At 45.3% G+C, this 26869-nt stretch overlaps 1 protein-coding gene across 3 annotated transcripts in view; it reads left to right on the top strand.

The window, feature by feature from the left end:
* LOC140562575 (single-stranded DNA-binding protein 2) overlaps positions 1-25078 on the top strand; it is an 82858-nt gene extending 57780 nt beyond the window's left edge. The window contains exons 6-18 of one of the 3 annotated variants that reach the window (XM_072688325.1): positions 6703-6786; positions 10146-10205; positions 12055-12121; positions 12264-12331; positions 15814-15878; positions 16558-16603; positions 16731-16766; positions 17202-17256; positions 19340-19410; positions 20063-20141; positions 20259-20287; positions 20494-20595; positions 21340-25078. In XM_072688325.1, coding sequence (XP_072544426.1) covers positions 6703-6786; positions 10146-10205; positions 12055-12121; positions 12264-12331; positions 15814-15878; positions 16558-16603; positions 16731-16766; positions 17202-17256; positions 19340-19410; positions 20063-20141; positions 20259-20287; positions 20494-20595; positions 21340-21489 — 912 coding nt within the window. In that variant the 3' untranslated portion in view covers positions 21490-25078. Of the gene's footprint in view, positions 1-6702; positions 6787-10145; positions 10206-12054; positions 12122-12263; positions 12332-15813; positions 15879-16557; positions 16604-16730; positions 16767-17201; positions 17257-19339; positions 19411-20062; positions 20142-20258; positions 20288-20493; positions 20596-21125; positions 21245-21339 lie in introns of those variants that run through there. The other 2 variants (XM_072688323.1, XM_072688324.1) reach the window with 2 other exon arrangements.
* Positions 25079-26869: the final 1791 nt, after the last annotated feature.

Here is a 26869-nt window from a genome sequence, read left to right as displayed (position 1 = left end):
TTACCTGAGAAGACTCCTGTGTTCTGGTTAGCAGATATAACTTCTCATATCTTTACTCCCGGTACTGACGGAGGTCCCAGCCTTCCCTCCTTTTTACCTTCATTCTCAAACCCCAAAACAAGCCTGTACACATGTCGTACAGATCCCATGGTTCAGGTTAACCTGGATTTTATTTATTTATTTAATACTTCAACTGATTTCGATTTGTATATTTGAGCAGGGGTAAACAATATTATATAAAAAAAATATATATATAGATATAAAATGTGGAAATTGAATCTGTTGTAATTTAATGTGGATCGGCATCACAGCTTTATGTAAAATCTGCTTTTCTAGGTCACAATTTGAATTTTTCAATAAATTCATCCAATTTTAGCTTGAATTATGTGTAAAACTCCAATCATCTAATCGATGCTATTCATTTTTTTAAGAGCAGTTATCTGCTGATTCTGATATTGGCAAGACGTCTAACGTCGCACTCACCCTTCCGTTCTAAGGCTTTCTGGGCAGACCATTAAATAAATAAATAAATGAAATATGGTCAAAACCTTTATTATACAAGCCTACAAGTTGTGAATGAATGAATTTTCTGCAGGAAACTTAAATCTCATTAGTTTAAATTGAACATATTTAAATATATTTTTGGTTGTGTTGTTTTTTTCTATGTTAAATTAGTAAATTAACAGCAGTTATGCTTTAGAGTGGGTTTATTTATTTTAGTTTAGTTTATTAGTTTCACAAAAAAAAAAAAAAAAAGATTAATTACAAATGTAATTTTGTAATACAGGACGGGGAATTTAGATTCATAAAAATGTTTAAAAAAAAAAAATTATTTACTGTGCCTCAACTTAATAGCTTTCCATATTCCTAAAGAGAATGAGTGTGGGGAGAGGGAGACCGCCATCTACCCACCTGGAAAGAGCAAGGCTGATTGTGCTCTCTCAGGCTCTGGCTGCTGATGGCAGGATTGGAGCCGACCGTCCTCGGGCCTGCCGCCCGGAGCCTGATTTTAATGTATTTAAGGCTGTTTGCCCAGTCAGTACTGTCAGTATGCCTCGTCCTCATTATTATGTGTGTATGACAGTGAGTCCTGACAAGGTATAAAAACCGTATGTATGTGTGTGTGTGTGTGTGTGTGTGTGTGTGTGTGAGAGAGAGAGAGAGAGACAGCCCTGACTGCTGCTCTGTGACGGACAGGTCTGGCATTTGGCTGCGCTGGTGATAAGCTAGAGGTGAGGTGAGCTGGAGAAGGGGGGGGGGGGTTGTAGCAGAGGACACACACAATCGCCTGCACAAGTCTGTTCCTCCATTGTGACGGTGGATGAAGCTCCACGCCCCCTTCTGCAACACACACACACACATATGCAGAGAAAATACACACACACATACACACAGGCGAATGCTATTAATACATCTGCCCACCAGCCAGGGGGGGTTCGGTGCTTTTGGCATTTGCTTCCAGTCGGCCTGAGCTTATGAATATGGAGATGAGGCTGTGTGTCGCGTGCGCGGGGCGAGCGAGGAAGGTATGGAGTAGAAGGTGAGAAGGAGAGAAACGGAGTGGGAGAGTTGGGTTGGAAGAAACAGATGGGGAGAATGAAGAGGAAAAGGAAGCAAAACGGAGGGAGGAGCGTCGACGTGTGTGTGTGTGTGTGTGTGTGTGTGTGTGTGTGTGTGTGTGTGTGTGTGTGTGTGTGTGTGTGTGAGAGAGAGATGAGGTGTAATGAACAGTCATGACCTCAGTGCTGCTGTGAGTTAAACAGGCCTTGAGCATCTCCTCACTTCTCTAATCCCGCACTCCCTCCCTCTGTGTCACACACACTCAGAGCGAGAGGCAGGCAGCCAGAACACACACACACACACACACACACACACACACACACACAGAGAGAGATGGAGAACAGTGTGCTGCTCCTGTTCTGCGTGTGGTTTCTGGGACAGTGAGTGGAACGTCAGAACCCACAGGGCTGAGAGAGGTCACAGACAGGTCAGGGCTAAATCTGAACCAAACACCTTCCTCATCCAGCTCTGAAACAGACTCGCAACACACACACACACACACACACACACACACACACACACACACAGCCTTTCCTCTTAACCAAATACAGGTTCTGTACTGCTGTCCCCGAACCCGTCCTATATCTATAATCAGAATCAAATATTAAAAATCGTGCGACTCCGTGGTCTCCAGCACTGCAGAGGACATGCAGACCCTCCTCAGACGTCTGGCTTCGTTCAGAGCATTTCACACAAACACCAGCCCCCTCTGAATGATTGCTTACATTTCAATTCATTCATTAAACAAGTTAATCGGCCTGATCTGACCAGAGCGGAGTGTCCAGTGCAAGGGGAAGATTCAGGGGAGTCACAAAAGCTTCCCTAAGAAAACACCTACAAAAAAAAAAAAACCTATATATATATAATTAATTATATATCTATACATAAAATATATATACTTTTATTTAATTTAATTTTAAAATGATTTTTGCATTTTATTTATTAGTTTAATTTTATTTTTAATTTAATTAATTTATTTTAAAAACAGGTCGGCAGAACACAAAACAACTATCCAAGGTGAAAAGCAAGACAGTCTATACAAAAAAAATGAAAAATAAAAAATAATAACTATAAGAACAAAATAAAACACTTGTTTCTTAAAAAATTTTCTTTAGAGCAATGTTAAAAAAAAGAAGAGTAAGTTCCTAATATAATTTTTCATTTTTTAATATCTTTGAAGAATTACCACTTATTTTCTTAAATATTTTGGTAAATACTTTATATAATTATAATAAATATAAAAGTAAAAAAAAACAAAAAACTATTCTTTCTGAGGACATTTTTATAGACTTGTTTATGGCACTGAAGCCTGACTCCGGCTCAGTGGGGTCCTGCAAAATATGCTGTTTGAGCCAGTTGGGTTCAGGTTTTTCAGACTGACCAGTACCAGTCAGGTCTCGGGACCCAAGACTTTTTCAGGCCGCGGCAGGTCCGGCCGCCCGACCTGTGGTAATGGAGCGCTTGAATAATTGAGCGTGACGTTTTTAATTCCTGCTTATTGGGTAAAAGATGGAGCAGTATTGCGCCATCTTTGCCCCAAACAGCAGTATGTGGAGGGGTGACTGACCTGAGAATGCTGTTAAAACGACTGCAGCAATCTGTGCAAACCAGACGGAGCGTCCCGCGGGGCTGAGGGTTTGGCCGTGTTTTTTGAGTTCAAACAACCAGCTGAAGGCCAGCGGTTGGTAAAGCTTGGTCAGTAGATGGTGAGGATCGGGTATCGGTGTCCCGAAGTGGTACCGGCGTGCGGGTGCATTGCTGTTCATCACACTGCAGCTCAGAGGGGCTCGAAAGCCCGTCCGTAGTCCACACCTGCTGTTAACGCTCGACTGAACTCCAGTTTTCACAGAAGAGAAAGTCTCTTGTGCTGTAAGACATAGCTGAGTCATAGCCCGCCTCCTGGACACAGACGGGGGACTCGTACGTTGGTGGTATGCAGATGAACGTGGTACAAAGAGCAGGACTCCGTACAGCTGGGGAGCTTGTCTGAGGGTCAAGAGGTTAACTTGAAAAACTGCCTCGCTCTCTTTCTCCTCTCTCTGTGTGTGTGTGTGTGTGTGCGGTCATGCCGTGTGTGTACAGTTTAATACATCTTTATTTGAAGCTCTAAGTGGCTTAGTGGTCTAATGCGCTGCCACTATGGCCCGTCTGGGGGTCGCGAGTTCGAATCCCGAGCCATAATCACAGCTGTGCCATCGGCAGCCGGAGTCTGAGAGGGCACAATTGGCTGTGCTCTCTCCGGGTCGGTAGATGGCTCTCTCTCTCTCTCTCTCTCTCTTTCTCTCTCTCTCTCTCTCTCCATCACTCTTAAGCGATGTTGGCCCGGCACAGATCACGCCTGTTAGCTGGTGAGGTGGAGCTGGAGACCCGGAGCTTTCCTCAGAGTGTGTTGGCTGCCCAGGAGTTCGGGAAGAGGCGATGGCTGGCCTTGCATGTATTAGAGGAGAATTGCTAGTGCTAGGGGGGGTACAATGTCCAGTGTCTCGACCTGATGTTTATTCAACAGCAAGGGTTTCCTCCTTCCACACCTATGTGGACTTCTCTGGTCTCTTTCTGATGGCGGATGCTGTACTTTAGCATCAACTGTGGCAAGAGAGACAGCTGCCAGTAGGTCCCATGATGACATGCTAGGATATTTAGGATTGTTTGGGCCTTCTTTATTTATTTATTTTTTTATTTGTATTATTATTTTTGTTTAACCCCTCCTTCCAGACTCCTCTTTCTGAAGGCCTCATGGAGCTCTTTGGATCCGGCCATGGTGATCTTCACCACTCACTTTAACATCAGTCACGAGCAGACCAGACTTACACGGCTGAGGTTTAAATAAGAATCCTCTGTAATCCTAATGTTCTGATCATCTGCACCTGATTCTAATTTTACGCAATAAGTATTAATAAATCTGGCGGTGTCTTTACCTTTTCACGACTGTTTCCAAACATCCCTCATCCCTTACATGTCAAGACTTGCCAACATCTCAGCCAACAACTCAAGTTTTACCTACATAAATTAATGCGCACACCGTACGGCCAAAAAAAGTTTGTGGACGCCCCTTCTTCTTGCTGATTTCAGCTGCTGGGACACTGTACACACATGTAAAGCCCTCCAGTAGTGGGATCAATGGAGCTCCATCCCCGATACCTTGGAGTACTGGGATGGAGTCGGGGAGTAGCGCAACCAGTCGTCCCAACATCAGCCCGCGACCTCACAAGCGCTCTCCTGGCCGACTGCAATCAAATTCTCACAGCAGTGTTCCAGAAATGGATTGGAAAGCCTGGTCAGACTCCTTTTTAGTGTCCTTGACTTTGATAGAAACATTGAATGGGCAGGTGTCCACAGACTTTTGGCCGTTTCGCGGCAGTTGCAGAATGATACAAAAGGTGCGTTTTTGGTTTGTCAACAGTGCCCCCAAGTGGTGGACCCGAGCAATTACACCTCATCCATGTGGGACGGGAGTGTATGAGCAGGGAGAAATTATAAATGAAGTGTGTGTGTGTGTGTGTGAGGGCTTGTTTGAGTGGATGCCGTTGCACTAACTGTCCCTGCAGGACTGCAGGAAAGGCGAATGGAGGGCACTGTTTTGATAGCCTCGCAGGCTGTTATCTCTTTAGCTGGGTAGGGAATGATGACGATTTGCTGAAAGTGTGTGTGTGTGTGTGTGTGTGTGTGTGCGCGCATGTGAGACTCTAGAGCCCAGGCCATTGGCTGAGACTGATATGCTTTCCCTCTGGCATCCGAGGCCTTGTAAAGACCATATGCTTCTCATTCAGATACGAGCGAGAGAAGGGCACTGCACTGCTAAAGCTGCCTCTTCAGTTCTTATGATAGGACCCTCGCTGTCATGTGTAGCACTCATGCCAGTGCACGGTTTCTAACGTACAGAACTGTGCAGACGTTCTAGGCACATTATCCCATTATCATCAGTCATGTCTCTCTGCAGCCATTAGAACAGATGCAGGTTCCAGAATCCCCCCCGGGCCGCCCCAGCCAGCGGTCCTGATTCAGCTAACCTGATGTATCCTAATTAAGTCCTGGTTTACCAAGCCCTGGTGTTGCTTGCCATCAGCAGCCAGAGTCGGAGAGAGCACAATAGGGCCCATCGCTCTCTCTCCACCCCCATCACTCCTAGTGGCTGACTAGCTAACAATGCTGCATCAGCGGCAGGCTGGCTTCACGCTAGTCTGTTGACGGTAGTCCACGTGCCTAGGATTGAGAAGGCCCTTTTATGCCATCACAGCAGATCTGACCTTTTGAGGCATGGACTCCACAAGACCTCCGGAGGCGTCCTGTAGTATCTGGTAGTGAGAAACGCCTTGCAGTCGTTTCATCAAGCTCGAGAACTGCCATGGTAGCGAAACTGCTAGAACAGTCTGAAAACCGCACCAATCGTGAAACCTGTGGTGTTGTTTTTTTTTGGGATTTGAAGCTGCTGAAGGTCGCTACGGCAACCAGAAACACTGCACTCTGTTCGCTGTTCTCGGCATGCGCTGGTTCTGTTCCCTGTGGGGTTGCCAGATTTGCGGTTTTCTCACTAAATTGGAAAACTGCCACTGATCGTCTTCGAATTACATTACAAGTGGCAATCAGCGGGGTCCAAGCACTATATGCCTGTTTAGGAGGGGAAGGGGGGTGTTTATAGTTTATAAGGGGGGGCTATTTATCAAAAGCAGGGGGAGTTTTCTGAAATTGGGGGGGTTGCCTGATTTGCAGCTTTCCCTCCAAATTGGATAACTGCTATGAAATTTGAGCATCTGTGTCAGTGATAGGGGTCCAAGTGCCATGTGCCATTGTAGAGCCCACCAGAAGGGGGTGTTTTTAGACTGACCTTATTTATAAAAGATATGCAGTTTTCCCCCACGGTTTCTGGAGCCAGGTTGGAAAGGACAGTAAATTTGCCATCAAACATCTGATCTGAGATCAGGTCTCGTTCGGTTGTGACAAAGGGTTCTGTGGCATGATTCTGCGTGTGTGTGAGAAAGTGGCTTCGTTATTAGGTTGGACCCAGCAGGACGGACCCTGTAGTGGTGTTATCCCCAGTGTAGAGTGTGTGTGTGTGTGTGTGTGTCGTTGGAGGAGCAGCAGCAGGCCCCAGCAGCAGCAGCAGCGCCCTCGTTTCGTGTCTCATCTCCCTCTTCTCTCTTAAAGGGCCCTCCCGGGTCGCAGCCGTCTCCCCACGCACAGCCTCCCCCACACAACCCCAGCAACCCCATGATGGCACCCCACGGCCAGGTAAGACACACACACACACGCACCCCCACACACATGCGTGCACACACACATCCTCTAATGAACTGACCCTAGGAAGTAGCGCTGAGCTCGAAGATTAACGACTGCACTCAGGAAACGGACCCGAGGCGCGTTTGGGAGCTCTGGATGGTTAGTTAAGGCTGATGTTGGAGATCCGTGGCCTCAGGACCTCAAGTCCCACCCCCACCCCCCAAAACAAACACACACAGATTAGCCACTTTATTAGAAACATCTACCTTGTCCATAGAAAATGGCCATTTTATAAGAAGCACCTACTGTGGAGGACCTGGGAGTCTAGCAGCCTACCTCGTTCATCACTGGAGGCCACCATTAAGGCCACCACGGATCGTTCCCAGCACTGCAGTGCCACCGACATGCTAGTGAGTGTGTGTGTGTGTGTGTGTGTGTGTGTGATACGGTACGATAGTATCAGGCATGTCCGTGTCACTGCTAGGTTGAGAGCAGGTCCACAAACGTCTGGCCAGGAGTGGCCCTATGGTCCAAAACTGAGCGCTGATGAAGGGAGGGGAGGTCCAACAGCTGGCTTCCAATCTCCCACACACCAAACACAGCACTACAAGGCTACAAGGTAGGGGTTTCCAATAAAGTGGCCAGAAACATACACAGCCCTGCAGTCTGACCAAGCGTTTAATAATTGAAGCATCACTACATCGTTTCATCTGCTGGACAGCTCCTCGTGTAAGACTAGGACAAGTTGAGAAGACGCCCAAACCTGCCCATATCTCTCTCTCTCTCTCTCTCTCTCTCTCTCTCTCCCCCCCCCCCCTTGTGTTTCCATACCTAGAGTCATTGGCTCTAGAATAGATGAATTATTCAGGGTCCTCCCCGCTGCTGAAGACTCTCCTCCACTCCCACCCACCCTCAGTAGCACATTAATATTGCACAGCCTGACGCTGTACAACGCCCTCGCGGTCGCACACACACACACGCACACACACACACACACGCACACACACTCTGAAGGAATAGGCAAAAAATTTTATACCCTTCAGAAGTGTGTTAGAGCGACAGCTGTGGTGTATTGGGTTTAGTGTTGCTGCTTAGTCGGACAAATCTTATTGGACGACATCACCCTGTAATGGTGATAAAGCTACATCGGGTTCTCCAGTAGACGGAGAGGGCGGGTACACTCCCGGTGAGGGCGGGTACTGACATCATAGCTTCATAGCTGGGAAGGACACTAGGGACATCATAACATTCCTTAGTGTTGACTCATTTCGGAGTTACTGCTGTAATGTTGCTAGGTGGTTGCTATGGTATCCCAGGTGGTTGCTATGGAGTTGGTTAGCGGTCGCCAGATGTCTACTAGGCAGTCGCTATGTTATGCTATGGTATCCCAGGTAGCTGCTATGGGGTTGTTGGGTGAGGTGGTTGCTATGAAGTTGCTGGGGGTTGCTAGGTGGTTGCTGGGCTGTGGCTGTTATCCCTAGTGGTTAAAATGAGGTTGCTAGAACGTTGCTAGGTGTTTGTTAGCCTATTGCTGTGGTATCCAAGGTGGTTGCTAGCGTGTTGCCTAGTTGTTGCTGGATGGTTGCTATGATATTGCTCTGTGGATGTTTTATTGTTGCTAGGTTGTTACTGTGGTATCTTTCCTAGGCGTTGCTAGGTGGTTGCTATGGTACTATGCTTATAGTGTAGTTATAAAGTTTCGTAGTAGTTCCTACAGCATCCTACAGATCCACACACAGTCATCATCACTCAGACACTCCGCAGATATCCGAGACCACTACCATTACACCCCCTCCACTCCTCCCCCCCTCCTCCCGCCCTGCCCAGCTCCACTTAGCTGTGAAAGCCAAACCCGTCCATACACACTCAGTCACACACACTCACACTCCAGCCTGTGTGGCTTCTCCACTCTCCGCATGGTGTCAACATGTTAGTCCTGAGATCCGCGAGCTGGCAGGGTCCGCCGGAGCTCTTACCCAACAGGCGGCTCCTGTTCCGTCTCCGTCACAGTCCTCTGGGGTTCGCCTGTCTGGACGCGGCCGTGTTGCGGTCAGCGTCTTTCAGCGCAGGCCTGACCACACCAGGTCTGCTTTTCTCCTTAGGGCAACTTTTAGGACCCCCCTTTAGATGAAAGTCTGTATAACAAGGCTTTTGGTGGTCGATATCATAGGAGTGTGTGAAAGCTACGTGTGTGTGTGTGTGTGTGTGTGTGTGTGTGTGTGTATGTGTAAAATATATCTGCTGTACAGTCAATCAGTAATCTTGGCTACCTTGTATTTCTTAACGGTCTAGGACCTAGGCTGGTTACTGGGTTACTATGGTTACCAAGGTTACAGGTATGGAAATATTGCTCAGTATGAATTATTGAGCTATCAGCGCTCCGCCCCCAGATGTGTTCCTTCATAGCTGCTGAGATTCTCCCGAATACCACAGAATCCCCTGAATTACAAATTCGTTAACAGAGTATAACCAGAGGCAAGCGAACACCCCTCACCTGCGCCGAATGACGTCATCAGTTCCACACCACCTGCTGGGAAAACCACACTCCCACTACTCCCAGTTCAGCATAGACACGCTACCTAGCATTCCAAAGGAGAATGCAGTCCCGTTGCTCCATAGCCCAGAGCCTGGCTGATACTCAGCTTTGGGCCCGGTGACCTTAGGAGGTTTCCGCTCTGTCGCCAGTGCTTTTCCGTGGAGGTTACACAGCTGTAAAGTAGGTGAATGCACTCATTAGGAAGGGGTGTCCACAAACTTTTGGACATGTAATGCTGGATCGGGGGGGATTTTGGTAAGGATGTCACAACCTTGTAATTCCGAAGATCCATTGACCTTCGGAAGAAGGCCACGCCACTCCTGTTTCTCAACGGTCTTGTCCAACCTTGCAAGAACCACCTTAGAAGAACACATCTGTGGGCGGAGCTTGGATAGGTCTCTGGAAAGTCGGCACATTCCGAGGAAAAAGCGGTTTCGTTTATCCATAAAATTCAGTACTGTTGCACTGTTGCGTAACTGTTGCTGTGGTAGTCTCTGGTTTGAATGGACGCCTGTGTTCCTATGTGTGTGTGAGAGAGAGAATTTCTATGTGAACAGCAGTTCTGAGTGTGTGTGTGTGTGGGTGTTTTGATGGGCAGGAATGTTAAGTGTCCATTTATTTATTTTTATTTATTTTTTGGTGCCATCCCCATTTTCGCCCCGCTCTGTGCATCTGCCTGCTGCATTCCACCTGTTCCAGCCGGGCTTCGCTGCTGCCATTCATTGAGCCCTTCCTGAGCTGCTCTCCTGTAACCCTTTATTGTGACTCTCCTGCACTGTACACAGAGCAACACCACACTAATAACAAAGACAAACATCTGCTTCCTTCTCTACAGCCTTTCATGTCTCCGCGGTACCCAGGTGGACCCCGGCCGTCCCTCCGCATGCCAAACCAGGTACAGACCCCAGTTCCATAATGTAGCACTCCTGCCCTTACTGTCATTACCTCGATCACCTGCGTCTGAACTGAGTGATCTACGCACCTCGTTCTTATAGTAAGATCCAGGGACTTGGACATGGGGGCACTTCATGCATAGTCAACTATAATTAACTGTGTCCCTACCAGTGCTTGGAATAGTGGCGGTGGACCAAAATGATGTCTGCCTGAAGTCCCTTAGTATTTTTTGAGGGAAGAACAATGGTACAAATCAACGACTAACTGACATTACTTGAAGTACTTTTAGAGGGACAAGCGATGCTAGACCGAAATGACGACTACCTGAAGTCCCTGTAAGTACATATTGGGAACAGTGACTGTGGGACCACAACGATGAATGTCTGAAGTCCCTCTTAGTAGAGGGAAGAGTAACCGTAGACTAAACGACGACTACCTGATGTCCCTTTTAGAGGGAACAGTGACTGTAGACTAAACTGACGACTACCTGAAGTCCCTCTTAGTACTTTTAGAGGGACCAGCGACGCTAGACCAAAACAGTGACTGTCTGAAGTCCCACTTAGTGCCTTTACAGAGAACTGAGACGGTAGACCAAAATGAGACTACCTGAAGTCCCTTTAAGTACTTTAAGGGAACAGTTGGACCAAAACTAATGAATGACCGAAATGACGACTACCTGAAGTCCCTTTTTGAGGGAACAGTGACTTGACTAAAATGTCGACTACCTGAAGTCCCTCTTAGTACTTTTAGAGGGAAGAGTGACTGTAGACTAAAATGATGACTACCTGAAGTACCTTTTAGAGGGAAAAGTAACAGTAGAGCAAAATGACGACTACCTGAAGTCAGTACTTTTAGAGGGAACAGTGACGGTAGACTAAAATGACGACTACCTGAAGTCCCTCTTAGTACTTTTAGAGGGAAGAGTGACTGTAGACTAAAATGATGACTACCTGAAGTACCTTTTAGAGGGAAAAGTAACAGTAGAGCAAAACGACGACTACCTGAAGTCAGTACTTTTAGAGGGAACAGTGACTGTAGACTACATGAAGTCCCTCTTAGTATTTTTAGAGGGAGGAGCAATGGTAGAATAAAACAACGACTACCTGAGCATAAACCACTTCAGAAAAACGCATCACTTGAAGTCTCTCTTAGTACTTTTAGAGGGAACAGTGACTGTAGACCAAAACGACCACTGTCTGAAGTCCCACTTAGTACTTTTAGAGGGAACAGTGACTGTAGACCAAAACGACCACTGTCTGAAGTCCCACTTAGTACTTTTAGAGGGAACAGTGACTGTAGTCCAAAACGACGACTGTCTGAAGTCCCTTTAGTACTTTTAGAGGGAACAGTGACGGTAGACCAAAACGACGACTGTCTGAAGTCCCACTTAGTACTTTTAGAGGGAACAGTGACTGTAGACCAAAACGATGACTACCTAGACTCCCTGTAAGGACTTTAAGAAGGATTGTAGCGGTCAACCAAAATGAGTCTACCTGAAATCTCTGTCTTAGTACCTTTAGAGGCACCAGTCTTGGTAGACCAAAACGAGGACGAACTGAGCAAGAATTGTTTTCGAAGGACACATCTGTGGCCAGATGTGAATAGGTCACTGGAGAAGTGCCACATTAAGAGGAAAGTCCCTCTTACTTAAAGCCTCTCCTAGTACTTTTAGAGGGACCAGCGGCGGTACACCAAAATAATGACCGCCCAGACCTCGTCTTTTATTTAAGTACATGTCGTCCTTCAGATGAATCACTTCACTGTGTTTCTCCTCAGCCTGCGCCGGGCTTTTCTTGGTGGGTTTTGTCCTGTTGCTCAATGGGTACATGCTTCTGTTCTCTTTCCCTCAGCCTCCTGTCGGAGTTCCAGGGTCACAGCCACTCTTGCCAAACAGTCTGGATCCCACTAGACCACAAGGTATTAGTCTGTATGACCAGCACTCCAGAACCATCCAGAACTCAGAGAGTGTCATGAGCTTCATCGGATGCTGTTCGCTGCAGCAGTTCAGTAAATGTGACGCCTCAGTTTCTCAGTTTGTTCTCCTTCTTTTTTTCTTTAGGACATCCCAACATGGGTGGCCCAATGAGGATGAACCCGCCTCGAGGGATGGGCGGCATGGGCCCACAGGTGTGCAAATACATTGCTCTTAAAGACGTATATGGTATTGCTTCTCCTTAATGATGCTGCAGCCTGTAATTATTATTATTATTAGTACAAATGTATTTAAGGCCCATGTTTGGCAAAGGATGGTGGTCTTTGTATGGAAAGCTGCGGCCCGACTTTGTGTGGCTAATTCAGCTGATATGGACCTGCACTGGTGGAAGCTGCTGGTGGAAGCTGCTGGTGGAAGCTGCTGGTGGAAGCTGCTGGTGGAAGCTGCTGGTGGAAGCTGCTGGTGGAACTAAGGAAATCCACACAGTGGCTGGTGTGGCCTAAGAACTTAGGGTGCTTTCTTTGGGGTGCTCCTTTCTAAATGAAATACACTCACCAGACTGTCGCTAACAGATCAACAACATCTCAGTGATGTAGCAGCAGTGAAGCATCTGAACATTCAGTAGATGATCAAGAGGCCTTTACCGAAGACGACGTCTGAATTCAGCTGTTCTTCTGTTTATTTGGAGTTTAGAGTCCAAGTTCAGCTCTGTAGACGTTCACTGATCATCTAACAGCTCTAATACTGACCTGCTGCTGCGGGCAACAGTCTGGAACTGGAGTTTAACTAATAACTAATTAAGAGGGCCAGGGTAAGGGTTAGGTTTTGGGTTAAGGTTAAGGTTAGGGACAGGATGAGGGGTTAGGATTAGGTTTTGGGTTAGGATTAGGTTTAGGGTCGAGTTTAAGGTTAGGTATAGGGTCAGGATGACTGTGTATTTGGTTTTGGGATGAGGTTAAGGTTAGGATTAGGGCCAGGATGAGGGTTAGGATTAGGTTTTGGATTGAGGTTAAGGTTAGGGCCAGGATGAGGGTTAGGATTAGATTTTGGGTTAGGGTTAGGGTTAGGTTTGGGGTCAGGTTTTGGAACGAGGTTAGAGCCAGGATATTAGGGTTTTGGATTAAGGTTAAGGTTATGTATAGGGTCAGAATGACTGTTATGATTAGGTTTTGGGATGAGGTTAGAGTTAGGATTAGGACCAGTTCAGTGATCACTGATCATCTAACAGCTCTAATACCGACCATCTCAATACCTAATGTAGACCTGCTGCTGTGGACACCAGTCTGGAACTGGAGTTTAACTAATAACTAATTAAGGGACCAGGATGAGGGTTAGGTTTTGGGTGGAGGTTAAGATTAGGGTTAGGGTTTGGGTTTGGGTTGAGGTTAAGATTAGGGTTTGGGTTGAGGTTAAGATTAGGGTTTGGGTTGAGGTTAAGATTAGGGTTTTGAGTTCAGGTTAAGATTAGGGTTTGGGTTGAGGTTAAGATTAGGGTTAGGTTTTGAGTTCAGGTTAAGATTAGGGTTAGGTTTTGAGTTCAGGTTAAGATTAGGGTTAGGTTTTAAATTCAGATTAGGGTTAGGTATTGAGTTCAGGTTAAGATTAGGGTTAGGTTTTAAATTCAGGTTAAGATTAGGGTTAGGTATTGAGTTCAGGTTAAGATTAGGGTTAGGTATTGAGTTCAGGTTAAGATTAGGGTTAGGTTTTAAGTTCAGGTTAAAATTAGTGTTAGGTATTGAGTTCAGGTTAAGATTAGGGTTTGGGTTGAGGTTAAGATTAGAGTTAGGTTTTAAGTTCAGGTTAAGATTAGGGTTTGAGTTCAGGTTAAGATTGGGGTTTGGGTTGAGGTTAAGATTAGGGATTAGGTATTGAGTTCAGGTTAAGATTAGGGTTTGGGTTGAGGTTAAGATTAGGGTTAGGGTTTGGGTTGAGGTTAAGATTAGGGGTTAGGTATTGAGTTCAGGTTAAGATTAGGGTTTGGGTTGAGGTTAAGATTAGGGTTAGGTTTTGAGTTCAGGTTAAGATTAGGGTTAGGTTTTGAGTTCAGGTTAAGATTAGGGTTAGGTTTTGAGTTCAGGTTAAGATTAGGGTTAGGTTTTGAGTTCAGGTTAAGATTAGGGTTTGTGTTGAGGTTAAGATTAGGGTTAGGTTTTGAGTTCAGGTTAAGATTAGGGTTTGTGTTGAGGTTAAGATTAGGGTTAGGTTTTGAGTTCAGGTTAAGATTAGGGTTTGTGTTGAGGTTAAGATTAGGGTTAGGTTTTGAGTTCAGGTTAAGATTAGGGTTAGGTTTTGGGTAAAGCTGGTTTAGGGTTTGCTTAATAGAAGTTGCATATTAAGTCCACTTAAGGTAACAAATCAACAGTTACTCGCACCAGAGTTCGAGAGGCAGCGTTCACTTACTCTAACGAAGCAGACTGACGGAGCAATCGCACCAGGGTTCATTTTAATGGAACTAAAGCTGACGAGAATGATCACACCCTGAGCATCTGTGTGTAATAAGAAGCTTCTAGGCCTACTTGTCGCTTTTGACATTGCAGGCTCAATTCCGTAATCAGTAAAGTGCACAGAAAAGTTTTGGCATGAATAGGTCTGACGACCTCATCTTCTCGTCCCTTATACCAAAACACCACTCTTATTTAATCTCGAACACGCACGTCCAAACACACACACTCACACACTTTCCTGTTTGTGTTTGCCAGCTATGGCAGCGTGCAAATCAGCAGCTGGTGTGGCATCTGTTAGACAAATTGGTTCGAGAGCAGAACAAAGCTGCTGTGAGGCTGTGTCTGTGTGTCTGTGTGAGCAAGAGTGAGATGGGGAGGCAGTCTGGGACCTCCAGGCCCCTGTCCCAGTCTGCTCTCGGCCCAGCAGCAGTCTTGCAGGTGGGCATGCCGTATGCTTTGGACTCTGTCAACACTGAAGCCTGGTCCGTACTCTGCACCATACCACAGGGTTGGAGAGAGCACTTCTGCAGAAGAGCCAGTGTTCCTGATAATGAGTTCGACACCCTCGCTCTCTCTTGGGCGGGTAGAACGGCCCTCCACTCGGAGCGTTGGTAGGATCTCGTAATGGGAGGAGTCCTAGCTAGGTCCAGTAAGCTGTTTAGTAAAAGCAACAAACTTGGACAGTCCTATCAGACCCTGCTTTGGAATGAATTCGGCCCACTATATCGGCCCCATCCACCATATAGGAGCACTTTGTAGTTCTATAGCTCCAGACTCAGCATACTTTGTTAGTTATCCTCCTCTTACCCTGGTCCTCACTGCTCAGGACCACCACAGGACTGACCACCACAGAGCAGACTGTAGTATGTGGGTGGTGGGTCATTCTCAGCACTGCAGTGACTGCACTGACATGATGATGGGGGCGGTGTGTTGTTAGTAATGTGTGTTGCGCTGGTGGTACGAGTGGATGAGACACAGCAGTGCTGCTGGAGTTCTTAAACACTGTGTCTGTCCACTCGCTGTCTTCTCTGTTAGACACTCCTACCTAGCTGTTCCACCTTGTAAATGTGAAGTCGGAGACAGTAACTGTGTCTCTTCGGTTTTTCATCATCTGTCAGCTTCATCAATGTCCAACTTGGGAGAAGTTAAGAATCCACTTGTTCTAATGGGCATGATAATCGTACCTCCAGCTGTAAGATTTTAATAAACAACGATCTTCTTCTTCATTGCAGAACTACGGCGGGATGAGGCCACCTCCCAATTCTCTCGGTGGCCCTGGCATGCCGGGAATGAACATGTGAGTAGCCACCATAAACCACCACATCATAATCATCATCATCATCCTGGTCGTTACTTTGCTTTACCACATTTTACAAACCAGCGCTGCAGTCCCGAAACTCTGGTCCGCTGCCATGAAGCACCCGATTCAGTTAAAGCAGGGGTTGATGATTTGCTAATGATAACGCCTCGGTGTGCCTCGCCCAGTTTAAACAATGCTTTTGAGAAGATCCCACATATGCACCCTACCAGTCAAAAGTTTAAGAACACCCCCAACTACTGTTTCAGCAGTCCACTGGCGGTGCTGCATAGCTCAGGCAAACCCGCAGTCAAACCTGCAGCCCTAGGTCTTCTCTTCAGCGCTGAAACAGAGACTCGCTCCAGTCTTAAGCTGCTGAGCTACAAGGTGTGGTCACATGAGCCGCCTATCACACAAGCAGCTGTTGAATCTCACGGACCTCGTCTTCTGGTGCTGTTGTGGATTTGAGACCTCTTCCTGTACCGGACGTCTTCAATTTCCTGCAGTTTCCAAGAGACTCCTGATGGACCTTGCTTACCTTTATTCCGTTTGAGGTCGCTGGAAATTTGGGGTTATTCTAAGTTCTTTTGGCCAGTAGTGTAGGTTAGACCAAATCTTCAAACATTCTTCCTTTTCAGCCATTGGGTAATTCTGTTTGTGTGTGTGTTCCTCCTCTCAGGGGTCCAGGAGGACGTGGTCCATGGCCGAACCCCAACGCTAACTCTGTAAGTCTGGGCCTTCCTTTTGCTTAAGAATTTTGCTTTGGGTGGGGGGGGGGATTGTAGTGGTTAGAAATAAAATAAATAACTGAAAAATAAAACTGTTCTTTCTTCTTCCCTTCTCCACTCACAGATAGCCTACTCTTCCTCATCTCCGGGCAACTATGTGGTGAGTAACGGGGTTGTAACCACCCCGCTGGCTTGTAGCACCAACCCAGTCTCTTAGCTCTTGCCTGCCTGTTTTACCTCAGGGGGGCAAACTTTAAAGCTCAAGTTAATAGTTTCTGTGGGGAACTAAAAGGACGCCTAAGCACATATTTAAGTTTCTAAACGCATTGATTTTGGGCTGGAGCGTTCTTTTAGTTTTTTGCTGCAGGCGACGCTGGCTGCACATGCAAAATACGTGGGCATTAGTCATACTGCCGTAATAGCTCCCCAGCGCCTTCTGCAGCTTTGTTTAAAATGAGTCCTCCGGCTTTTCTGGAGCTGAGGAGAGCTGTTCACTGTGTTCCTAAAAATGATAAAAAGGAAATGTGTGTGTGTGTGTGTGTGTGTGTGTGTGTGTGTGTGTGTGTGTGTGTGTGTGTATGCTTATCTTCCTCAGGGTCCTCCAGGAGGAGGTGGTCCTCCAGGAACTCCAATCATGCCAAGTCCAGGAGGTGTGTAAAATCTACAGCGCACCCACCAGCCACCCCCCACCCCAAACCTCCAACAACCACACATACACACAAATATTCGTGTTCATGTACGCATGATAGGTTTACGTTTGGGTTGTAAAAGTACAGAGAAGCTGTTTGAGCTCTTAGTCGTGTAAAAATGGACGTCTGGAGCCGAAGAATTATTGTTGGGGCACCGAAAAAGTATCAGCCTGTCTCAGCACATCTGAAAAATGAGGTCAGTGTTGAGCGGAGTGGAGGCGGGGCTTGGTGAGGAGTGGGCGGGAGGAGGGTATCATCAGAGCATCAACGTGTGGAAGATCACCACCCACCCCTACATAATACAGGGATGTCATCGTCAATTGAGGCAATTGAGTTCCAGACGCGGCCGAACTGAATTTTCGGCCACTAGGGGGCGCACCAGGCAGCTCTGGAACAGCAGAAGGTGTCGTTTATCGGCTTAAAAGGTCTTTTGCTGGACGAATCACTTTTCATTTAACGTTTTGTAACCAGTTGCTTGACCAGGGACCTAGGGTTGCAATGGTAGGAGTTTGGAATTTCACGGAATGATGACCATCTCCGGCTTTTTTAACTTTTTTTTTTTAATTATTATTTTGGTGATTATTTTCTCCATTAAACGATTGACTGTTTGGTTTTTAAAACTCTGAAAACAGTAACAGCAAAAAAATGTTTGAAAATGAAAATGTTTGTAAATTAAAGGGAAAAAAAACTACTTTAATTGAAGAATTCTAGATTATGAATCACAGGGTTGTGGGTTTGATACCCGTGTCCGTTCAAAACTGTTCACTTCTTTACCCCAGAATGACGCTAACCCCTCCCCCTGAGTACCAGCAGCCAATGTCAGCACAAGGTTGCTGCATTATCTCACTGTGGCTCTGTGGCTCTGTGGACAGCAGAAGCACTTCAGCAGCGAGAGAGGAAAGGAAAGAAAGAAAAAAAAAATGCAGCGCTCCGTTCCCTCCCCTCCGCTCCCCTCCCCCCAGCTCACACTGACGTAATCCTAACACAGCCACCCTCGCCCCACCTGGGGTCGGAGACACTGTCTCTCGCTCTGGGAGGCTCGTGAAACATTTATGGATGTGAAAAGCCGGCAGAGCTCCGTATCGATCAGGAGCGCAGTTAAAAACTGTGGAACTGAGCAAAGGGGAGACCCTCGTCCTGCTGGGTTAGACCCTCATAATGGGTTACGCTGTGTGTTTAATGGCAGTGCAGTGAAGTATGCGCTCCCAGTCATCTTCTACACTCGCAAACATAAAGGTGCTTCAAAGGGTTCTTTGAGCGATGCTGTAAATGAACCGCTTGTTTATAATGAAGGTGTGTGTGAGTGTGTGTGTGTGAGTGTGTGTGTGTGTGTGTGTGTGTGTGTGTGTGTGTGTGTGTTTGAGAAGAGCCTTTATAGCAAGGGAAGGTTCTTCAGACCTTTATAATGTCTAAAGAACACAGAAGAACCATGTTTATAATATAAAAGATGTGTGTGTGAAGAACATTTACATCAAGTGAAGACCATCTTCATGGAACTAAACATGGTTCTTCTATGGTATCTCTCAAAGAACCTTGCAGGCCCTTTATTTTGAATGGGGTATGAAGACGGGTGCTGGTTGTGATGAAGGGATGAAGGTGCCATAGGAAGCGTTTAGAAAACGGGTAACACCTTTATCATGTAAATCAACGTTCTGCAGGAGACGGTCCAGTGGGTTACAGTTCTCCATGTTTGATCTGGACACAGAGTTAATCCACCACTGCGTCCACTTTCCTTCATGTGTACTTTTACTCTGGACAGCTGAACCTGCTTGTATTTGGTGTTGGTGCTTCACTGCTTTAAAAGAAACACAGGCCGGCATTTTTATAAGGTTTGAGATCTGGATCTGCAGTCCTCAAGCTTCTCAATCACTTTTAGGAATCCCTAAAGTAAAACTAGTCAGCGTTCAGGGGGTGGGACTAAAGAGCGAAGTTATCGAGCTTTCGAAAAATGTCCAGAAATGTAGCCTATATATATATATACACCAATAAAAATGCTCCAAACTTAAAATAACGTGGAATAAAAAAATTTCTGTTCTTTCTGCAGATTCTACGAACTCCTCTGAAAACATCTACACGATGATGAACCCCATTGGCCCTGGAGGCAACCGGCCCAATGTGAGTGCTCTTCCTGACTTATCAATGAATAGGTGTTAGCGTCTTTGGGTCTTTAAAAATTTTTTTTATTATCATTATTATTATTATTATATATTTTAAAATTATTATTTAATAAAAACATTCTTGGAGCTAATGAAGTTCATAGTAATAATTATAATGAATCTTAATGCAGCACTTTGCTCAAAGGTAGCATTTCAAAGTGCTTTACCTACAAGATCAAATTCAGTAGCCAAGTTCAAGTTTTGATATTATATTTAAATCATTTTACGTTACATTTCTGTTACATTTTGCCTAATAAAAAGCTGAAATTAAAGGTTTAGCAGCTTTATAACAAAATGATGCCTTCCAACTTCTGTAATTTACACAGGGCATTTGTAGAGGGCCAGGATTTGCTGATCTAGGATTGGAACGTTAATTTTAACGATAGTTGGTAGATAGATTTGGCAAAAAATCAAACTTCCCCCAAATGTAGGTTCTTAAATTTTGCACTTGATTGAACCTTCATACCCCATCAAACACTGTGATTTGGCTAGTGCACTATGTGTACATGTTGCTGAACTGTAATTTAGCCATTTAGCATAGCGGGTTTATGAACGAAGGCCATGTATTCACTTCATTTGGCCTAATGTAACCCTAGCTCGTCTCTTCACAGTTCCCGATGGGTCCAGGCCCTGACGGCCCAATGGGAGGGATGGGCTCCATGGAGCCTCATCATATGAATGGATCATTAGGTGAGCTTGGTAACATGAAGAGAGTGTGGTTTGGTAGCTTTCGCATTAGTTGTATTAAGGCTCCCCCTGCTGGTGGTCTGTTGGCTGTTACTAAACTGGCTTTTTTTTTTTTTGCAGGTTCTGGTGACATGGATGGGTTGCCAAAGGTAAATATATCCGGAGACTCTTTTGACTCTGTTTGACACCTGTGTGTCAGCACAGGAACAGCATATATTCTGTAGATATGGGCAGTAAAAGGACCATAGCAGTGCATTAGCAGTGCTGGTAAGCGGACGGGAACGGAGCGCTGTTCCGACCCGCGGACTGCCACCAAAGCTTCTGCTGACATTTGGATCTGGCTCCTTTTTCACAGAACTCGCCCAACAACATGGCAGGCATGAACAACCCCCCGGGCACGCCGCGGGACGACGGAGAGATGGGCGGAAACTTCCTCAACCCGTTCCAAAGTGAAAGTGTAAGTACAGCCCTGCCCCACCCTGGCCCTGCCACTCTCCCACCCGCCAGTCATACAGCTCTGCCCAGCAGGCACTCTGGAGGCCCCAAACGAACATTTTAACGAGTCATTTTACGTAAGCTTTTGGAAAGAAGAAACAAATTTTAACAACGTCGCGATTATTGGAGTGGGTGCTGGAAGTGGCTTGTCTTGTGATGGACCAGCAGTTAGTGGGACAGTGAAGTTCACTGGGGGAGATGTGTCTCTACTACAAACATGGTTCTTTATGGAACCAAAAGTGGTTCTTCTGTGGCATCGCTCCAAGAACCCTTTATAGCGCCTCAATTTTTTCTAAGTCTATTAACGATTGATGAGCGAGGCCTCTTCCGAGAACAGAGATGTCCCATTTGAACTGCCTCGTCCACACGAAACCGAGCTCATTTGTTTTGCTGTATTTCAGTAACAGTAATGGCATAACCAACCATCTCGTATATGTCTTCATATGGTCATCTCACTTATGTACCCCCCCCTTCCCCTTCTTCTCTTTCCAGTATTCACCCAACATGACGATGAGTGTGTGATTTCTCCTTTTTTATTTTTGTTTTGTTTTTTGTTTTTTTGCTTGTTTTTTTCCCCATTTTGGATTTCTTTCGTATCCCTCCGACCCTTATCGCCCTCTCCACCCTCTCCACCCCCCTGCCTGCGGGACTTTGGGCCGGGACCTCCTCCCCCAAACACCCCTCCCCTTCCACACGCACCGCGCAGTCTCCTGGAACACAGGCCAAGGTGGCCCACCCCGGGGCGTGCAAACTAGCCGCCGCCGGCACCAGGAAGCAGCAGCCTCCAAGCCACAGGAAGAGAATGCTGACTGACTCGCCCTGCCTGCCGGGCTTTCTCTCTGGCTCAGGACACTGAAAGGGGGGCTTCAAGACTGCGTGTATATATACATACATATATATCTGTGTGTGTGTGTACGTGTATATGTGTATATATGTATGTATACACACACACACACACACACACACCTACCTAGATACACAGACACCTACACACACACACACACACACACACACACACAGAAATGCAAGGACGGACTGATGGGCAGTGAGTCCGTGGCGCTGGCCTCGGGCTGCTCGACTCCTTTTAAAACTCACTCCATCTCTTGTCTTATTGATTTCTGTCGATTTTCTTTATCAATGCAGTCGTTTTTTTTTCCCATCCTTCCCTTCGTCCTCCGTTTTAACGTGTACATTTTTAAATGCTAGCGTGAAACTCATGAAGATGTGATGGGCTATGAAAGTTTTCATTTTTTTTTCGTGTATGTATTGTATTATTAATAATTATTGTGTTTTTTGTCGTTATTTTGTAATAATGTTGTAATGATTATTGATTTTTAGGCTATTTTTTGTCTCAGAAGGGCACATTTTATCTCAGTAACCACACAAAAAAACAACAAAAAAAAAAAATTACAGAGTAAGCACATTTACGAGACGTTGTGGGAGCTGTGCTATGACTTAATTTTTTTATTATTATTATTTAATTTCGTTTAATTTTTTTGCTGGTTTTGTTTTTAAGTCTGTGTGTTTTATTGTTTTAGGGGATAAATTTTTGCTTTGGGATTTCTGATTTTCCTTTTTTTGGTCTATTTTAAAGTCGCCCACACCAGTACAGCTTCACTGTCCCGTTTGAGAGCATTCCACGTGGTATGACCTTGGCCTGGGACGTAATTTCACTCCTAGCTGTTATTTTAGTTGTTTTTACTTTCCTTTTTTATTAAGTTGTATTTTTTAAGGAGGAAAATGTTTCTGCCCCAATCACCGAAACCCCAGATCTCTTCAAAGAAAGGCGTTTTATTGTGGTACTACATGTAGTGGTTATAACTCTTGATTATAACCTCAATGGCTTCAGTCCTATTTTATTTATTCTTTTACCTTTTTTTGTTTTTATTTGATTTTATTTTGAATGAATTGTTGTTGTTTGTATGTATGTCTTGCAACACGCGACGCTTCAGGACATATTGTAAACATGTAAATATGCCAGTCTAAGATACCTCCTACTGATTTGTACCGTTGTACCCTCTGTATACTCTGACTGCCATGTTTCTGGTCCCCCTTTCCTCCAGCATGTTCACAAAAACAAGGTGTCGAAACTCTGGGGGGGGGGGGGGCGGACTTTGGTTCTTTCCCGTAGAACCACACAGTCTTCTAGCAGAGGAGGCCGCAGGTCCTTCACCTCATCCCGACTTCGGCTCCTGGAACACATTTTGTTTGATTCCCGCCCTTCGCGCTATAAAACCGCCCGCGCCGATGCTCCGGGAGGCACTGGTTCCTCCGATGTTCTGCAGTCGAATCGTGGTGATGGGACACTGCTTGTAAATACTCCTCGGCCTACTGCGTGTTGTGCTAGCCAGGCTCGTCTGACTGTGATTTTTTTTGTTTGTTTCCTTTTCCGCCTTGGAGCAGCAACACTTGGGAATTTCCTTGCCGAAATCAAGACTACCTAGAACTGCCAGACTTGAACGTCCACCCAGGCTTCTCCTACACGGGACCTTCACGCCGCGACACCATTGACGCGACCTTCTTGGACTGTTCCTCCCTGTTCCTGCCGGTTCTCCCCACTGGGTTTGGTATTGGAATTTCAGCAAAATGTGTTCTAGGATTCCGCCTCGGCGCTACCGGATAAGCCGCGCTGGAGAGGCGGGTGAAATGGCCAGTACGACTCAATGAGGGATCCACATGCCAGCTCAAAGCCAGCATCCCTTCCAACCCGCAAACACGCTCCCAAAAAAGCCTCTGTAGCCGTCAGCCGGTCGCCTACCCACACTCCTCCCCACCAAACACGGCGTGTCTCTTTTCTGTCTGTTATGTTTGGCTGTTGTAAATACTGTACAATGCATTTTGATATCATTGACATGTTTTGATATTTCTGTCACTACCGACGAACACAGCGCTGGAAAAAAACGAAGATATAAAGAAAAAAAAACAAACACCTTTATAGCTGAACAGACAGCGAATTCTCTGACAACCCCACCCATCCCGGACCGTCCCCTCCTCACTGTAACAGCAGTGTACGATCCACGGCAAAGGAGGGAACGTACAATTAGCCCCTTTTTGTACTGATTAACAGACCCCCCCCCCCTCTTTATTGAAAACTGCAAGGTTTTCCCTACACAGAAAATAGAGGTACCAGGTGTTGAGAGGCAGCTCTGTAGCACAGTCCCTCCTCACACTATCCGACGGACTGACTTTCAGCCTTTACAGAGAGCTCAGGATCAGCATCGGTCTTTTCTGAGAGTGACAGCGTCACATCGTTTCCATGGAGATGATCAAAAGTTGGGGTTTTTTCTCGTCGTATTTTTCCTTTTTGTTTTGAAAAATTAATGTAAAAGCAAACGCCCCGTGCCGTTTTTTAGGAAGACGAAGGAAAGAATTACCCTGCCATTTTTTTTATTGTTTCGCAACACATTTCTGTGATTCTTGGTCTTTTTTTATTTATTTGTTTTTTTTTCCTTTCCGTCTCCAATTTCAGGAAAACCCCAAAACAAGGCAAAACTTTTTTTATTATTATTATTTTTTGGTTTGTTCGGGGTCAGCCCCCCCCCCCCAAAAAAACCCCACTTTTTAATGTTTTTTTAAAAAATTTATTTCCTTTTGTCTCCATGGAAACCGCGTCAACATAACACCAACAGCAAACAGCGTTTCACGTTAACGTCGTGAGCCTCCGAAACGTTAAGGGGACCATAAACACAGACTTTGCTATGAAGGATTTCTCTCTTTTTTTTATGTATTTAAAGTAAAAATGTTACCAAAAAAAAAAAAAAAAAACGAATAAAATTAAGAAAATCGTTCTTGTAAAAAAGTAGAACTAAACTAGGGAGGAAGCGTTCGGGAGATTTATAATAATTTTTTTTTTTTTTTTTTCTGAGGTCGCCGTTGTCCTCACTCTTGTTCTCCATGTAAAACTCACCGGCCTTTTTTTCCGTTCCCCCACCGTCGTGCTGTATGATGCTGATGTCCTGTTGGTCGCCATGGCACAGCAGGGCAGGGTAGGCAAGAGTCACTCAAAAAAAAAAAAAAGGGGGACGGGTCGGGGACGAGGTGGTTTCCTCCTGCGCTATTTCTTTTTCGTGGTTCTTTCTGAGAAACAAAACAAGAAAAGAAGCAGCAGCAGCAGTATTGAGTATGAAGCAGTGGCCTCCTCGGGTTTTGCTTTGTATTTCATGTTAGGCTAGTTCGGATCTTCGTCTTTAGGGACTTCTCCGTGTCTCGTGTAGTTTAACAGTCCTTTGTATGTTCCTTTATATTGTAAAGTTTCTTTAGACTGAAAAAAGTCATTTATTAAAAAGATGGGAAAACTGCATCAATACTAAATGTTTTGTTTTTGATTATTTTTTTTCCCTTTTTTCTTTTCTTTTCTTTTTCCATGGAGTCGTCACTTATTTTTGCTTGTGTCCCTTCGTTGTAGATACAAATTTAAGACTAATAAAATAACGTAACCCCTTTTACCAAGACTTCTTGCTTTCTCCCTGCTTTATTGGTTCTATTTATTAAGGGATCTCTGGAATTGCATGCTTCCATTCTCTGGCCTGGAATTCCTAATACTGGACAGAATCTGGTCATCCTTCCTTCGTAATATCGATTATTTAAATAAATAAATCAATAAAAGCCCTACATGCCTGCAAACGTCCACTGTCCACTGTCCACAGAAGTTGTACTAACGCTTTAACCGCTCCTGTTGGCTGTAACCTTGCTAACTGTGTTGGCTCCATGTGCTTTCACACCCTTGTGTTGGCTGATGGTCAACACTCGCCCGCCCACCCACCCACCCACCCACCTGTTAGACTGCTCCTGTCCTGGTTTCCTCTCTGGCTTTACCTGCAGCCCAGAAAGAGTCCAGTGCAACATCAGCAGCCTTCAGAAGACAGAGCAGAGGTTTCCTGCATGTAAACGAAAGCCTACAGAACCATATCAGAAGCCTGTGTGTGTGTGTGTGTGTGTGTGTGTGTATGTATCTCTATATACGTGTGTATAAGTGTGTATATATAGGCTATTAGGCTATTATCTCTGTGAACTGGGAGAGTGAGCGAACTGCTCCAAACTGAAGGTCAAATGACCGTTTCAAGGATGTTCGAGGGGGTAACAGCAAGCCTGTATTGCTGAAGGCCGGGAATTTGTCTGTAGACAGACGCCATGTTGAGCGTTATGAGGACTCCCGTTTATATTTCCACCAGTGGCCGCTCTCCTCGTTTACAACATCTCTGGCCCCTTTATTTATTAGCCAAAACCATCGGAGCAGCTACCAACAATGTTGCCAACTTGGTTATATATACATAGTGATTTTTTTTTCTGGTGTTATTGGAGATTTTTGGAGACTCTGAGATGACCCCCCCCCCCCCCCCCCCCAAAAAAAAAAAAAACAAAAAACAAACAAACAAAAAAACAGTATTTTGATTAAATTTAATATGCTAACATTTACCAACACAGGACAAAATTGCTTTGATGTCATTTATGTAACAACGTACTTAAAAAAAGGTGTTAATTTATTCAGAGTTCATTTGTAGTTCTAACACATTTAGGTAGATTTGTATTCTACCTTTAGATTTTCTCTCCCACAACGTTATTACTTTATTCTACAGCTTTAAATACACGTAAATAAACTATTATGCAAGTTAGGCGATGAAGTTTTTTTAGGTAGGACCACCACCACCAAGTGTTTCATGGGAGGGGCTACTTGTTCTGGGGCCACAAACAGAATATAGTTGTGAATCTTCTGCTAGTCCTTATATTGATAATATTAATAGTTAATAATAATAATAATAATGATGATGATGATGATGATATTATTATTATGGTAATGTTAGTATTAGTAATATTACCGGCATACGTGCATTAAATATAACAATTCAGGTTCATGCAGATACCCCAGGCTTTTAAAATGAGGAGTTTACTGTAATATTGGCTTTATCAGGACGCTAATTTAGCGAGCCTCTTTTACCAGCTGGCATAAAATACCGCCTATGCTAACGTAGCTAACTGGAGCCTGGGCTAGTTTGGTTAGCTAGCTAGCTAGTTGCTAACGGCTAATTGCTAACTCTAACGGCTTTAACGTAAACACACAGCTATGAGCTAACGTTAGCTTGTCTTCTGCGTGGCTGAACTTCTTTTATTGATCTACTAAAGTCCATTACTCCCCTCAAACCCCCGAAATACACACATTCATTCTGACTGAAAGCGTTAGCATTAGCTGCTCCAGCGTTTGGAAGGACGCTGCGGCATTATGGGAAATGTAGTGCCCG

Source organism: Salminus brasiliensis, chromosome 9, assembly GCF_030463535.1.
Source record: "Salminus brasiliensis chromosome 9, fSalBra1.hap2, whole genome shotgun sequence".
Lineage (NCBI taxonomy): Eukaryota > Metazoa > Chordata > Actinopteri > Characiformes > Bryconidae > Salminus > Salminus brasiliensis.
Note: the sequence above shows the minus strand (reverse complement) of the source record. Positions and strands in the feature narration are given on the sequence as shown.